Consider the following 16,816-nt stretch of genomic DNA (forward strand, 5'->3'; position numbering starts at 1 on the left):
ATTGCGGCTTCTATTGCTTATAGCAACAGCTTATCTAATCACCACTGATATCTCCTAGGTTGCTGCAATTCGAATTTTCAAATAAACAAAAACAATATGCTGCACTCTGTTTCACGGAACCTTCTTCCAAAACTTAAATCAATTACAAGGGAAAAAAAAGAAAGTATTAGGCAAAAATTTCTCAAACGTAGGCATTGAAATGAAGCATACAAATCGCACACATGAACATGAAAAGTATGGTCATAACTTAAGCAACAATAGAGGTCTTCAACCCTCCAACTAACCTTGACCTCTTCTTAACCAAACTCTCACTTATTCTCTCACCCTGCTCCTTTAGCCTGCTAGCAAGAAGCTTCTGATACTCGGCTCCTTCAGACTTAACCTTTGCAATTCTCTTCTTTTTCTGAGCAATTATTGCTCTCTTGCTCTGGAATATCAATGAAGCAACCAACCTCTGCATCTTACGAGCTTTGCTATTCTTTTTACTTAATGATATAAACATTGATACAAACTCAGCAACAATCCGTGCTAGAGTGCTTCTGCTCTCGACTTGGAAAAGGAACAAATGCAGTAAAGAATAACAGTAAATCAAAAACTCATCAACCTTTATTGTGACCGTCCTCCTGTGTGTATTGACATACTTTCTCAGATCCCCTTCTTTTAACACATTGAAAAGCTTTCTAATTTTCGAAGCCTTTTGTAAACCTCTCATTCTTGGCTTCTCAATATCAATGAGTCCAGCCAGGTCATTCTCACATTTCTTAACAATGACAACATTCAGCACAGAGAGATCAACGCTAGCAATACATTCGCCAGCACATTTGCTGCTGCGCTCGCTATTTCTCCTCCCATAACCACGAAACCATAGGGTCCCTAATCAAGTTAAATATACAGTTCCTCAAGTAACTGCAAATTGCAATAATGCCTATTACATCATTTTTTCCCTCACGGAGATTCTAACCTCTACGAAGCAAGAGACACACACACCCAAGAGGCAAACCTCTCTATTTCATGACAAAACCCTGCTTATCACATCCACCCATTATCTTGAACCCCTAGCCCTTGAAATCCTGCAAAGTACAGCCAACTTATGTTCATGTTTGTACACAGTTATGCAAATGTAACAACAAACAATTGCATGGACTGCTAACAAGATACATATATCGCCAACACCATTACCACTGACTTCCTCTGAAATCCTCTTCTCCCGAGATATACGACTATTTATTAAACAACAAAATTATGAAATCAGCAGGGGTCCTTTTATTAAATGTAAAATAAAGCAGATCAAGCTATGTAATTTGTAGTATAAATAAAAGCAACAATAAATTCATCCAGTTTAAGCAAAAATATCTCCAATCAGGAAGGGCTACAACCGTCCAATCTAATAACCATAACCCAGCTATCACCAAAAGTTAGAAGCATCTAATCTCATCACCATAAAAATACTAATAAAAATACATCGCCAAGCGTTAACAATACTAATAAAAACTTTCTTCTTCTTTCCGTTAAATATATTTATATAGTCAGTCCTTTATTCAACACGTGATGTACCAAAATTCAATACCATACACCTTAAACAAAAAAGCTGCAGCTGTCTACAAGCACCCATCTCTGCTGTTTCTTATTTCCTTTTAATTCCAAAATTTACCAGCGTTTTTGGTGTCTATATTAATAGCATCATACCAACTTTTCCTCCGATTATCTTCTCCTTCTTCTGCCACTTTCATAGCACAAAATATGTTTGATCCACCCTCAGCTTCCCACCAACCAACCAGCAACTTAACCCCTTGCTGCTTTCTCTTCAAATGTTGTCATAGAGGACAGGTGAACCTTTTCTTTCCTTATGAAAAAAAAACGTTCAGACTATCCAAATATAATATATTCTTATTAGTCTACTTACTTTTAATTGCTCCATCAACCAATTCCAGATTTTTCCCGCCCAGTTTCAACTCTTACTTCATCAGCATGAAAAGAACACAATCATCCTCAGATATCGAATACAAAAATGGCCACTCACAATTGCCAATGGTTGCTTTGAAGAAGGATGGGATGACTATTGCCATGACAATATCATTAACACACATGATATGTTGATGGTTCGCCATGCTGGAAATCTTATTTTCGACGTTATTCATTTCTCTGAACTGCAATAACAAGTTTACTTATCCTGGGCAGTTCCACTTCCAAATATTTTTGAGAATAACGCCACCTATACGCAAGGCCTGTATATGTTCTCCTCCATTTCCTATATTCATTTCAATTACCATTATTTCTAATGTATTATCTGTTTAATGGCCTCAGCTACCACATCCTTATCAGTTAACCGCCATGATGTCACTTCATCATTAAACCCAGACTTTTCTCAAAACATAACTGATTTCTATTGTTTTTATCAAATTTTCCATTCAGCAACGCCAAATTCAATGGTAAGTTATTATTATATGCACATTCATCTATTTTCTTTAGCCTTTTTTTATATGTCCGTTTTCCATTCTAACTTTTCTTAACAATTATTAGAAAATTCCAAGATTCTGATATAGACAATCCTAGGGGAAGACCCTCCTAGAACCTCCCAACCTTGTAATTATCAGAGTTGGATCTTTTCTCCCAACAGAAATTGAACTCGATTGTTCTCATGAACTCAAGACCTCTGACACACAAAGGTAATCAGCAACCTTAAGCAAATAAATATGGATGAAGAGACACCACGATTAGGGAACAAACTAATCGATAAAGTCAGATTTGAATCCTAAGCAATGAACTCAAGAATTCAAGAGTAAGTTCGATTAAGAACTTGAAGGAAAATTCCTCACGATTTCTGGTTGTAATAATCTGTCTTTCGCTCATACAATAGGTGCCTTTTTATAGGCTAAAACTAGGGCAAAATCCGGCCCACATAAACCTGGAAGAAATTCGGTCCGCACAAAGAGCTTAAAGAGTCAGCTCTTTAAGGCTTTCCGATAAGGCCCAATAAGTAATAAAATACTCAACGCCTAACAACTACTAAACTAGACAGTCTTAAAACAACTACCAACTAAGCTGACAAGTATGAGATCATTCCTTCGCTTCAAACGTACAAGTGAACAAAGTAACTTCATGGTCCATCGAATTTTCAAACCTAACTTGCTCCTTGCTTGTATGGTGAATGATCAAGGCTCGTAAAGCTTCCTTCACCTTCTTGGTTCTTGATCTTGTCATCGGACCACCAATGTTGATCAAAGGGTCCTTGACCCAAGGTTGGAGTTGTTGCGCTCCCGTATCCGCATCATTCCCTCCCTCCTCGAAAGGATTCGTTCTCGAATCTTCAAAGTCTGTATCAAAGTCAAAAGGGGATAGGTCAGGCACATTAAAAGATGCGCTTATGCCATACTCACTTGGAAGTCCCAATTTGTATGCATTGTCGTTGATCCTCTCTAGGACTTGAAAAGGTCCGTCGCCTCTTGGATGTAACTTGGTCCGTCGAGATGCTGGAAACCTTTCCTTCCTCATGTGCACCCAAACCCAATCACCAGGTTCGAATACAACATGCTTTCTTCCCTTATTCGCATGTTGTGCATATTGTGCATTTTTCTTTTCAATTTGAGCTCAAATTCTCTCATGCAAGGTCCGAACAGCCTCTGCCTTTTTGACACCATCTGCGTTTAAACACTCATCAACAGGAATAGGTGATAAATCTAGAGGGGTTAGCGGCTGAAACCCATAAACAATTTCAAAAGGAGAATGATTAGTAGTAGAATGAGTGGTTCGGTTATATGCAAACTCAGCAATAGGCAAACATTCTTCCCACTTCTTCAAGTTCTTTTGAACAATGGCTCGAAGTAAAGCACCAAGGGTTCGATTGGTTACCTCAGTTTGACCATCCGTTTGAGGATGACTAGAAGTAGAAAATAGCAACTTCGTTCCCAACTTTCCCCAAAGTGATTTCCAGAAGTAGCTTAAGAATTTCACATCCCTACCACTTACAATAGTACGCGGTACTCCATGCAATCTAACCATATCCTTGAAGAATAAATCAGCAACATGGCGCGCATCATTTGTTTTCCTACAAGGGATAAAATGAGCCATTTTAGAAAATCTATCCACTACAACAAAGATACTATCCATACCTCTAGAAGATCTTGGTAAGCCAAGTACAAAATCCATGGATAAGTCTGTCCAAGGAGCATGAGGTACGGGTAGAGGAGTGTATAGTCCATGAGGGTTACTCCTTGACTTGGCCTGCTTACACTTTAAACACTTATCACAAATGTTAGCAACGTCACGCCTCATTTTAGGCCAATAGAAGTGTTCATGCAAGATGTCAAGAGTTTTATCAATGCCGAAATGTCCCATCAATCCTCCACCATGGGCTTCTCTAACAAGTAATTCCCTAAGCGAACAATTGGAAATACATAGGCGATTTTCTTTGAACAAGAAACCTTCATGCCTATAGTACTTTTGAAATGCAGCATGTTCACAAGCTTGAAACACATTAGAAAAATCGTCATCATGTGCATACATGTTTTTAATGTGCTCAAAACCAAGTAGCTTAGTGCTCATGTTAGTGATCAAAGTATACCTCCTAGACAATGCATCCGCAACGACATTATCTTTCCCCTGCTTATACTTAATGATGTACGGAAAGGAATCAATGAATGCAATCCACTTCGCATGTCTTTTATGCAACTTTCCCTGACCCTTAAGGAATTTAATTGATTCATGATCAGTATGTATCACAAATTCCTTAGGCATAAGATAATGCTGCCACACTTCAAGAGCACGCACAACAGCATACAATTCTTTATCATAAGTAGGGTAATTAAGAGCTCCCCCACTCAACTTTTCACAGAAATATGCCAAGGGTCTATTATTTTGATGTAAGACAGCCCCTATGCCGATCCCACTAGCATCACATTCAACTTCAAACGTCACATCAAAATTAGGCAAAGCAAGAATAGGTGCTGAAGTTAACAAATCCTTAAGCTTATTAAATGACTCTTCTTGCTCTTTTCCCCATTGAAACCCCACATTCTTTTTAATTGTCTCATTCAAAGGTGCTGCAATAGTACTAAAGTCTTTAACAAATCTCCTATAGAAACTTGCAAGACCATGAAAAGACCTTACTTGAGACACATTGGTTGGAGTCGGCCACTCTAAGATGGCTTTTACCTTGGCGGGATCAACACGTATGCCATTTGCACCAACAATATATCCAAGGAAATTAACTTCAAGAGTGCAGAAGACACATTTTTCCATGTTAGCAAACAACCTATTTTCACGCAAGGCACTTAAAACAAGTCGCAAATGCTCAACATGTTCATCTAAAGACTTGCTAAAGATCAATATATCATCAAAATAAACAACAACAAACTTCCCAAGAAAATGCCTTAAAACATGGTTCATTAACCTCATGAAAGTACTTGGAGCGTTTGTTAAGCCGAAAGGCATCACAAGCCACTCATAAAGACCATATTTTGTTTTGAAAGCAGTTTTCCATTCGTCTCCTTCCTTTATCCTTATTTGATGATAACCAGATCTTAAGTCAATTTTAGTGAAAATGATTGCCCCATGCAATTCTTCTAACATATCATCTAACCTAGGAATAGGATGACGATACTTAACAGTAATTTTATTAATTGCACGACAATCTGTACACATTCTCCAAGTCCCTTCTTTCTTAGGCACTAAAATGACTGGAACTGCACAAGGACTAAGAGATTCACGTACATGGTCCTTTTCAAGGAGGGAATCGACTTGCCTTTGGATTTCCTTTGTTTCCTCCGGATTTGCTCTATAGGCTGGTCGATTTGGGAGAATTGCTCCAGGAACAAAGTCGATTTGATGTTCGATACCTCGAATTGGAGGTAATCCTTTTGGTAGTTCCTCCGGAAACACATCCTTGAATTCCTGCAAAAGAGAGTAGATTGCACTAGGAAGAGAATCGGTTATGCCTAGTGTGTAAAACGAAGAATAATCAGCTTCCCTGTACAGAAGTACTATGAGAAGACTTTGTGCATTCAAAACCCTATCTACCTCACGTACACTTGCATAGAAGCTCTTTTTGTTCACTTTCAAGCTCTCGGCCTCACTAAGTTTTTTTCCACTCGAATTTTCTTTTTCACTCAACTCGGCCTCTATTTTCTTTTTTCCCTCATCCTCAAGCACATTCGGCTTTTTCTTTGCCTCTCTCAGTTGCCTTTTCTCTCGCTCTTTTCTTAGATGCAATTGTTCCTCATACACTTGTGTAGGTGTCAAGGGTGAAAGAGTGATCTTGAGGTTGTCCATAATGAACTTATACTTATTAGTGAGTCCAATATGATCAGCCTGCCGATCATACTCCCACGGACGCCCTAACAAGACATGACTAGCTTGCATAGGAATTGCATCACATAAAACTTGGTCCTTGTATCGACCAATAGAAAAAGCGATTAAAGCTTGTTTGGTCACCTTGACTTCCCCCCCATCATTTAACCAAGATAGTCTATAGGGTTTAGGGTGGTAAGTCCATGAAAGGTGCTTTTGCTCGACAAAGTCAGCAGCTACGCAATTAGTACAAGAGCCACTATCAATGATCATGAGACATACCTCATCTCCAATTTTGCATCTCGTATGAAAAATGTTGGTCCGTTGGAGATCATCTTCTTGAGCTTGTGTATTTAGCACTCTCATAGTCACCATAGTTCGAGCCACGGGGTCCTCTTCTATTTCAACCAGGTCAGCATCCTTCCCCTCTTCTTCAAGTGGTGGCATGTCCGCATATTCCTCCTCTCATTCGCTTTGCCACATTCCCTCTTCATTCATGTACATGATGCTTTGGTTAGGGCATTGAGCCATGAGGTGGCCAATTCCCTTGCATTTGAAACATGCCTTTGGCTGGTTGGTAGACGTATTTGGCCTTGGAAGAGTTGGTCGCGGGGTTGGTTTAGAAGGAGTTGCACTCGGATGGAACGGTTGCTCCATTCGCCTGTTTTCCTTTTCTTTATTGCCTTGCCTTGGCCAAGCATTGGATGTTGGCAATTGATCTCTTCTCCAAGGTATGGAAGAGGATGTAGTGGTTCGGCCACTAGGTGTCTTTATAGGTAAGGCTTGCATTTCCACCTTCTCTGCATAAGACACCATTTGTTGTAGCTCAAAGTGGTCTTGAAGCTCAACCTTCTTCCGAATTTCAGGATTTAATCCATTAAGAAATCTTGCCATGGTTGCTTCTGAATCCTCTTGTATATTGGCCCTTATCATTGCTACCTCCATTTGTTTGTGGTACTCATCAACCGAACTGGACCCTTGGGTGAGTCGTTGGAGCCGATTGTACAAGTCCGTGGTGTAATTGAAGGGTACAAATCGTTTCCTCATCACTTGCTTCATTTCAGCCCAAGTGTCAATTGGTTGTTCCCTATTTCTCCTCCTTGTGGCACATACTTGCTCCCACCAAATGGATGCATAATCTTCAAATTCAATAACTGCAAGTTTCACCTTTTTCTCTTCAGAGTAATTGTGGACTTCAAACACTTGCTCAACTCTCCTAACCCAATCTAAATAAGCTTCAGGATCATTTTTCCCATGAAAGGTAGGCATCTTAGTCTTTGATGGAACCAAGATTGTCATCGATTCTCCTAGGTCGGTCTCGGCCTTCCCTCGCTTCCCTGTGGCTTTTCCTTGATCGGAATAAGGTGTTAGAATGATACCCCTCATCATCCGCATCATGCTCAACACTCTGAGCACTTGAAACCCTATTGGAAATATCTCCAGTACCTCGCATCTCAATGGCAGCCAACCTGTCGGATATTTGTGCCATCGTAAATTCATGTCTCTCCGCTTGTTTTTGAAGAGTTTGGAGCACCAGTTTGAGTGACACGTCGGTCTCAGACGGCTCAGGCATGTTCCCCTCTTGAGACATATTGTCCAACCTGCAAAACGAGTGTATCCTAATCTACCTTGCAAAGCACTCGTGTATCACTCAAGAAAACACACTCACTCTCAATTTTCCTTCTCGAAGTTCTTAAAACAACTCAACTCTAAAAAATTCCAGAATTAATTACCCTATAAGTAATAAGACACAAAGCAGAATTTTTTGCGAATCCTAGAAAACAAAAACTCTACCTGAAGCTGGAACTTTTTTTTTTTTTTCAGCTGTTGCTTTACTGAGATTCTGGTTAGTATTTTGGAGTATAAATGGTGCTTTTGGGGTGCTCAAATAATGTACGAACCAGTCCTCAAATTTCAGTCAAATCGGATTGCAAAACTAGCTCAACCGATTTTAGAAACTCAAGAACTCCCAAGACGGTTTGGGCTAAGGTGTTTGGTTTGGTTTTGAAAACGGAATTGGGTGTGTTTGGGGCTGGTTAGGTCGTTTGGGGTCTTTGGAATTCAATCAAGATTGGAACTCAAGAGTTGGAAACCAATCAAAAGTAGGAAACTCAAGTTTTGGGAAATCAACCAAGATTTGGAGACTAATCAAGATTTGGGAAACCACCAAGAATTGGAAACTCACGATTTTTTGGAAACTTGATTTCCTTTGTATGAGAGCCAATTCCTTCTCCTCTTCCTTTTTTTATTCTCTTTCATTTTTTTTTCTTTTTTTTTTCTTTAAACCCTAACAACCCAAACACAAGTATAACAAACCCAAGAACTTGGACAGAAAAACACAAAAAGACAATACCCAAACATTTTATTTTTTTTGACTCGGATGAACAGTAACGTGAACAGTACGCTACAGTACGATGAACAGTAATTCGGAACAGTAACGATGAACAGTAATCGCTACAGTTTTTTTTTTTTTTGGAAAAAAGACAAACTAGCAAGATATGAACAACTTCAATTAAAAGAGAATTAACCTGATGCTCTGATTACCAACTGATATAGGCAACCCTAGGGGAAGACCCTCCTAGAACCTCCCAATCTTGTAATTATCAGAGTTGGATCTTTTCTCCCAACAGAAATTGAACTCGATTGTTCTCATGAACTCAAGACCTCTGACACACAAAGGTAATCAGCAATTTTAAGCAAATAAAGATGGATGAAGAGACACCACGATTAGGGAACAAACTAATCGATAAAGTCAGATTTGAATCCTAAGCAATGAACTCAAGAATTCAAGAGTAAGTTCGATTAAGAACTTGAAGGAAAATTCCTCACGATTTCTGGTTGTAATAATCTGTCTTTCGCTCATACAATAGGTGCCTTTTTATAGGCTAAAACTAGGGCAAAATCCGGCCCACATAAACCTGGAAGAAATTCGGTCCGCACAAAGAGCTTAAAGAGCCAGCTCTTTAAGGCTTTCCGATAAGGCCCAATAAGTAATAAAATACTCAACGCTTAACAACTACTAAACTAGACAGTTTTAAAACAACTACCAACTAAGCTAACAAGTATGAGATCATTCCTTCGCTTCAAACGTACAAGTGAACAAAGTAACTTCATGGTCCATCGAATCTTCAAACCTAGCTTGCTCCTTGCTTGTATGGTGAATGATCAAGGCTCGTAAAGCTTCCTTCACCTTCTTGGTTCTTGATCTTGTCATCGGACCACCAATGTTGATCAAAGGGTCCTTGACCCAAGGTTGGAGTTGTTGCGCGCCCGTATCCGCATCAGATTCACTGCTCACTTCTCCAACAGTGAAAGAACTCCCACCGTGCTTATCAAAACTGGCAATAACATTATAGAGATTGGTATCAGAGGAAAACACCTGAAAAAGAACTGGAGAAGCTTCGCTCTTCAACATCAATTGCAGCATAACGACACTCTTGTGTTTATTCTAGAATCACAGACCACATTTGTTGTTTTAATATTTGATTATAATGGAGTTGAAAAACTATTTCCATGGTATTACACTTTCAGCATTTATTCAGATGCTTAAAGCTGTAATTAACCTCTTTTAAGTCATCTAATCATGCCTCTGCTGCTTTTTAAATGCTGCCATTGATGTACTAGAACCTTTTTCCTTCCAATAACACTGTTCAGTTTTATTCCACCTCATTACATAAGTGCGTCATTAATTATGCAGCTCCTTTATCCCAAATGCTTAAGTGAATACTAAATTTATAACTTATCAATACCGATATTAAAATGCTCCAATAATTGTCAGGCCTTCGCAAAAAATTTACAGCAAACGTCCAAAATATTTACTGAATCTCTGAAGATATTCCTATCATCAACATTTTGTACTTTTCACTACCTAACAATGAATACACGTGAACGTTTCAGATTCTGAACACTTTATCACCAATAATGGTCCTTGCTACAACTCTACACCTTTACCTTTGGACGAAAATGACAGCATGCATATCAGCTTTTGAAATTCTATACTTTTATGTTTCAAACATAAATTTACCACAGTGTCTTAAGTACCTAGCCATTTCACTTTTGTATGCATTCCACCAAAACATACAAGGACAAAACAGCAATCTACAATACTTTCCTTCCTCTGATTCTACTTTTAACATCAACATCTTCCTTCTCCTTCTCCTTCTTACCATATCCATTCCTGCTATTCCAATTCTATCTTTTCTGCAACCCTTTTAACTCGTATAGATTATACTTCACCCATTTAATTCTTTTATATTTCTATTATGGAGTATCCTACAATGCACCCTGTAGTAATCCCTCTGTCCGCTGTTCGTCCGCATTCATCAAACTGGATAGTTGCTCTCCAGGTTATAGAAGCTAGACATATTAAAAACAATTCGCACTTCCAACAAAACTTTCGCACTTTTGTGCTTGCTGATTCGCAGGTAACACATGCTTAATTCCATTTTTAACTCATGACTATTTAGTTATGGACTAATCACCTTTAACAATTCTTAATATCAGGGTGTAAAAGTTAGTATGCATGCTATCGGAAACATGATTGCTCGCCTTACTGGATTACTGCTGCTATTTAAAAGCTACTACATCTACATTTCTGGAGCCTCTGTTCACCAACTACACAATGCTTCTCCTCCTACCAAATTTCCATTTTACTGGATTGTTACTGAAGCTACATCAATTCATCAAATTCAACAGCTCGATTATCCCTCTCTCCCTTCGCATTTTCAGTTATATCCATTTACTATGCTGGACGTAATTGCTGATACCGAACAATTAATAAGTAAGTTCATCATTATCCTCTGCTTGTTTTTCCCCGCATCTTACTTACTTGACATTTTTTTATAATCTTAATATATTCGCTTCTTCCGTTTTCCTAAGCTGTCATGGGAGTTATACTCCATGCTCTACCTAACAACATTGTCCCTGGTCAAGGAACACCACGTGTAGCTCGAGACTATGTGATTGCTAATCAAGAGTAAAACATTTACTTATCAGTCTAATTTTCACTTTCGTTCTTTCAAAATCGTGCAAATTTCCAATAACGTATTCTATTGTTATTCATTCCTCAGCATGAAACCTTTGATATTAACTTTGCAAGATGAGTTTGAAGAAAATTATGGCCCTGCTATTGCAATAGCAGAAGACCCTTTTCCAATTATCATCGCCATAAGAGTCAAAGCTACAACAAATCATTGTGCTCACTTACTTCACCTTTATTATTTAAAGAGTCTTCTAAACTTCTATCATTTCCAAAAAAAATTCTCTGTCACCTATATAACTTTTACCCTATTCTTGCCAAACATATCAGATTTGAGTCTCTCAACTCACCATTCCTCGGTGATTTTGGTAGCTCCGACCGCTCAACAGGCGATCAACTTAAAATCCTGGTAGAACGTTTTAACCACTTTCTGCGTTATTATCTCCTTTATTATATAACAACTTAAATCTTTCGCTTTTATCATAGGCATCATTACCATGCCGATATCCTAGCACGAATGCTTAATGAGAGCAGTTACACTAACCCACGTATACTTCTTCCTCCTGTAAACCATAATCGAATCACTCATATTGCTTCCGTTCTTCAATAGGTAATGTTCCTATTTCAATATTTACATTTACATATACTGTCCTTTACATTCACTTCCACAGCTTTTTCCTTTTTTTTTAGCCTTGACTCTTTCTTCTACCTTTTCTTCTCTCTCAAAGAAACCAATGACTGCCTGGATTCAAGGTGTTGTTGAGCTGGATTATGTACATCATAACTTAACTTATATAGCTTGTCCCCTTTGTTACTATCCAAGCAAAATTGCAAGCAATTTGCCTGTTACATGTCAACACTGCCACTCTAACGTAGATTTAGTTCCTAGGTAAACATAATTATTAACTTCTCTTGCTTCCTTTCATCACCAACTTTAATCGCTTCCAATTTCTAACTGCAAACCTGCCTATTTCTTCGTTGCAGAGCTCTCATTGCAATTTCACTCATTGATAGAACTGGATATTTATGTGCTACTGCTATGGATATTGAAGCAGAGAAGCTAATTCAGTATTCAACCGTGGAACTATACCATTTACAACAAGAAGTAACCACTGATACTTTTTCAAACTAAATATTTTCTTGCTTCTTTTTTAAACCCGTTACAGTTTTCTTCCATCATTTTTTTACAACAGGGCGTTGATCTTGCTCAATACCTTGCGCATACTTTACAAGGAAAACTGCTCATGTGCTACATTAAGCCCTCTCCTTCCAAATTCAGACCCATAAAACGTGCAGCTTATGAGATAATCACATCCTACTCAGTTGACGAAGTTTTCAATGCTGAGAATATTAACATGAACAACCTTAACATCAATGATTGACCTTCTACTTATTTTGCGTACATCACTGTTGCCTTTAATCTGCTTTTCACTATGTATATTTAATCATAATTCCTGCGTATTATAACTACATTTCCTATTTTATTTTCTTTGTCTTTACATTCCTCCTTTATTACATACTTATTTATTTTACAATAAATTCTCATTTTTGCACTAATTATCTGTCGCTATCACAATACTACCACAAATATAACTAAGCCAAACATCCAAATAAAATAATTTCCACTTTCCAGTTCAATTTTTACTATTCAAATCAAAATGCAATCAACACAAACCAAAAAAACAATAGGTATATAAACAACCAAGTTTTCCTCACACAAAATCCCTCCTCATTTTCTGGGCAATCTTTAAACTTATACCGCGCATCGCGTGGTAAACACCTCCTAGTTCTCTCTAGTTGCTGAATATTTTTCTACCATACTCCTGTTATCGCTTCGCGCTGTAAAGAATTTGACTTTGTAAAACTCGTCTGAGGAAGAGCAGAGCATCTTGTTCGAGCAATATCATTACACAATGCACCGCGAAATCTATCCATCTGCATATGAGCTTTTAAACTTTTGTCTTAGAAAGATTATATTGTATAACATTTTCTGGATAAAGGTACGCATGCATATGCATTACAAAAAATTTCAGAATTTCTTTGTTTTCGTGCAATTCAAACAGAGAGTTGGCCCGTTAATACTGAGGTTTATAAGAAGCTAAAGTTTATCAATGATTTAGTTTGCTGAATTACAGGCTATATAGTCTTCATTCTGGCGCTTACCCATATGATTCATGTTCTGTTCAATTGCATGTCATTTTCTTTTTAGGGGTAAACGACATGAATCATGCTTCCAATAATTGATATTGGACCGTCATCATTTCTTATGATAGAGAAGAATTTGCTATTTTTGGAAATAGTACGAAACTCAAATGTACTTTTCAGTAGCTCAAATTTTGCTACATTTTTTTTTATCATGAATCTTTTTTATTTTTTTCCTTTTTTCTTTTTGGGTTCTCCATAGATGTTTTAATCTTTACTTTTTGAGATGTATCAGTTTTTCTAGCTATCAAAATCTTATGTTGAAAAGATTCTAATACAAATACTCCTACAAAACTTTCATTTATTTTAAGCACTTTTAGTGCAATATTGGGGCAAGTAATTTTGACATGGAGGTCAAGATTTGGATATATTGATCAAGTTCATTGGTCTCTTATCCCAAGAACATATGTCATGGGTTATAAACTTGGGATATTTTAATCTCTATCCGTAGCTCATTTCCCCTTGAGAATGTGACATGCAATGTACCCCACTGGATACATTTTCGCAGGGGAATTGAAGAATTGGCACCATTATTACCAACATGACACTTTAACAATGAGAAACAACATAATATAGCAAAACAAAACACAAAAATTGATCATTATCATAATTCACAGTCCAATTTCCAGAGGCCTATGGTTTTCCAGATACTCAATGAAGCTGTTCATGTACCTATTGTGCATATCTTTATCTCCAAATACATAACTCAGTTCCTTTGCTTTATCCCTGAAAATCTGACCATCTTCACAAACTGTTACTTTCTTAACTGACTCGGCCACAGAATTTCTAGTGAAAGAACCATCATTTTCATCTCTTGGAATTTCTACACCCACCTTTGAATCCACCAGAATCCTTGCATTCAAACCTTGATCAACAGCTATTGGTAACATTATTAGTGCTCGACCAAACTCAAGTCCCTCAATTATAGAACTCCAGCCACAGTGGGTCAAGAAACTGCCGACCGAGTCATGACTTAGTATCTTGGATTGGGGAGCCCAAGTTTCCCATACAATCCCTCGGTCCTTAACTCTCTCCAGAAACCCATTTGGTAGCTCCAACGAATCAGACCTCCTTAAAGCCCAGAAGAAGCTTAAACCTGACAGCTCCAATCCAAGAGCTAACTCAGTGAGTTCATCTTGACTCAGTCCCACCTCACTCCCCAAAGCTACATAAACCGCAGACAACTTCTTCTGCTCATCAAGCCACTCCTTGATTGCAACCCACGATTCATTTTTGTCAATGGTTTCAATTTCTTGATCACCTGGTGGCATGAGACCCAGTGGAATGACTGGCTTATGATGAAGTTCTTCGAGCAGGTTCAACCATAACGGTTCAAACTCGAAGCAGTGACGAATTATAATCATGTCACACCCCGATATGGCCGAGCCAAGCCGATACGTATCAGTAACGCTCCCTCCAGGCTTGTTTGACGTCTCCAGAGTCCGTTTCCACTCGTACATCCTATATGCTAAATTCGTAGGAAATGGAATCCATTTCGGGGGGGCAGTGTAATCCTTAAGAGTCAAATCTTTCTTGGGGGAATCGATCATGACCGATGTTGGTCCAAAAAAATCCAAAAACCATGCATTAATCACAAAGAAATGGGCACGAGAAATTCTAAGCTGAGCAGCAATGGGAGGTAACCAATAAGGAGCAAAATCGTAAATAATCCAATCAGGAGTTGAAGACTCAAGGAACTGAGTCAACTCATCTTCAAGACCATCAAATGCTTTCTTGAGAAAATGGATGTCTTCAGGGGGAACATCCATAGTGGCCTCTGCATTTTCGGGAAGGTTTTCTATCCTTGGTAATGTGAGATTAACGAAATCAAAACACGGGACTAAGTCTGGAGGCAAAGTTGGCAAGCGATTCATGTTCCTAGGGGTGGATAGGAAGGAAATTTTGTGGCCCTTTTGAGCTATGAATTTGGCCACCTCAAAAAATGGAATCAGGTGGCCAAATGCTAGCCATGGGAACACTGCTACGTGTAATTTCCTATTGTCAGCCATTAATCGCTCTATAATTAATCTCTCCCGGGCTAATTGCTACACTGGCTTGCCAAATTTTGAGGACAAGGCTATACAGATGCAGAGAAGAACAATTGTTGCAGTAATATATCCAAACAACAAAATAGAAAAACTGGAATTGAATAAGATTAAAGTACTTAATTAAGTGGCCGGTGTAGTATATATAACGTTGGAGTTGATAATTAAATATAAATGAATCTTAGCGTGTTTTGGACGGCATAGTTGTTTATATAAACGTCATTGCTGGACATAATTAGATTCTTAATTAATTAGTACCTTGGATTACGGATCTTATACTTATTGCACCAATCTTATTCAATTTGGATTTGGTCAATTCAAACTGTTGCTTGTGAAGAGTTTTATTCAGATGAAGATTAGCCTGATACAAGTATTATGATGCTAGAGTTATTATAAAACAGAACTAACCTTTCAATCTTTGATTTTTATTATTTACTTTTTCCAGCGAAAGAAATGATTATGTATACATTTGTGCGCTATTTTTTTTTTTTTTTGGATTTTTTTGTAGTTGAAAACATTAAAATTTATTCTTCATGGAAAATATTTTGAGTTTCTATGAGAATATTCCTTAACAAATTTTCAACAATCTTTTTACCTCACATACATCATATGTTAAAACAATGTTACAATAGTGTTTTTTTTTTCTACATCATATATATATTGGAAAAACTATCGTACCAGTTGTCTATACATTTCTATGTTATTATTCATTATATATATATATATATATATATATCTATTGCCTTTAATAATAATGTATTCTATACTAAAACAGTTGTTCCCTTTAACCTTGACTACTAGCTCCCCCACTATTTCTGCTAATGATCAGCCTCCTATATGATGTCTAAAATCCTTATGAAGATAAAGAACCCAGTCCTTCCATCCCCTGTAGATTTTTTTTTCTTTTAATAGAATCGTGAGATAGGTGGTTTTACTGGCCAGGTTGTGCGTATGTCAAACTAATGCGGTAATGCTCCTCCCATGGATTTGAGCAATAGTGGGTGATTTTTGCAAATGTGGAGATTTAAATCCAATGACCCTTTTTATTAGTTTGGTCAATTGTAACTTCTTTTCACTTAAGCTAGTCAGAGCCACCCGACCATTTTTGGCTTGTCATGCACAAATAACGTCCAGACAAACTTCGCAGAAGTTCCAAGCAGCCTAATCAAACTTTGACACCTAAAGCTAGCATGTTGTCAAGGGCAGCTTTGCCTAGTGCTCTCTCCATCCCTAGCGATGGGTGTCATATCTTCTACAATAATAAATATCTATTCAAATAAAATATAAATTTTTATATGTAACGATG

The 16,816-nt window shown here is 37.8% G+C and overlaps 1 protein-coding gene and 1 pseudogene across 1 annotated transcript; both read right to left on the bottom strand.

Annotated features, from left to right (window-relative positions):
* Positions 1 to 247: 247 nt before the first annotated feature.
* On the bottom strand, positions 248 to 1,703 carry LOC113778745 (annotated as a pseudogene).
* Positions 1,704 to 14,038: 12,335 nt separating this feature from the next.
* Positions 14,039 to 15,474, bottom strand: LOC113776799 (putative UDP-rhamnose:rhamnosyltransferase 1). The gene has a single exon (XM_027321860.1). It carries the CDS (start codon positions 15,472 to 15,474, stop codon positions 14,077 to 14,079), a length of 1,398 nt encoding a protein of 465 aa, XP_027177661.1. The 3' UTR covers positions 14,039 to 14,076.
* Between the last annotated feature and the right edge of the window lie 1,342 nt (positions 15,475 to 16,816).

The sequence above is a fragment of the Coffea eugenioides genome, chromosome 7 (genome assembly GCF_003713205.1).
Source record: "Coffea eugenioides isolate CCC68of chromosome 7, Ceug_1.0, whole genome shotgun sequence".
NCBI lineage: Eukaryota > Viridiplantae > Streptophyta > Magnoliopsida > Gentianales > Rubiaceae > Coffea > Coffea eugenioides.

Coding starts and splice junctions, on each gene's coding strand:
- LOC113776799 (XM_027321860.1), bottom strand. CDS start 15,474: ATGGCTGACAATAGGAAATTACACGTAGCAGTGTTCCCATGGCTAGCA.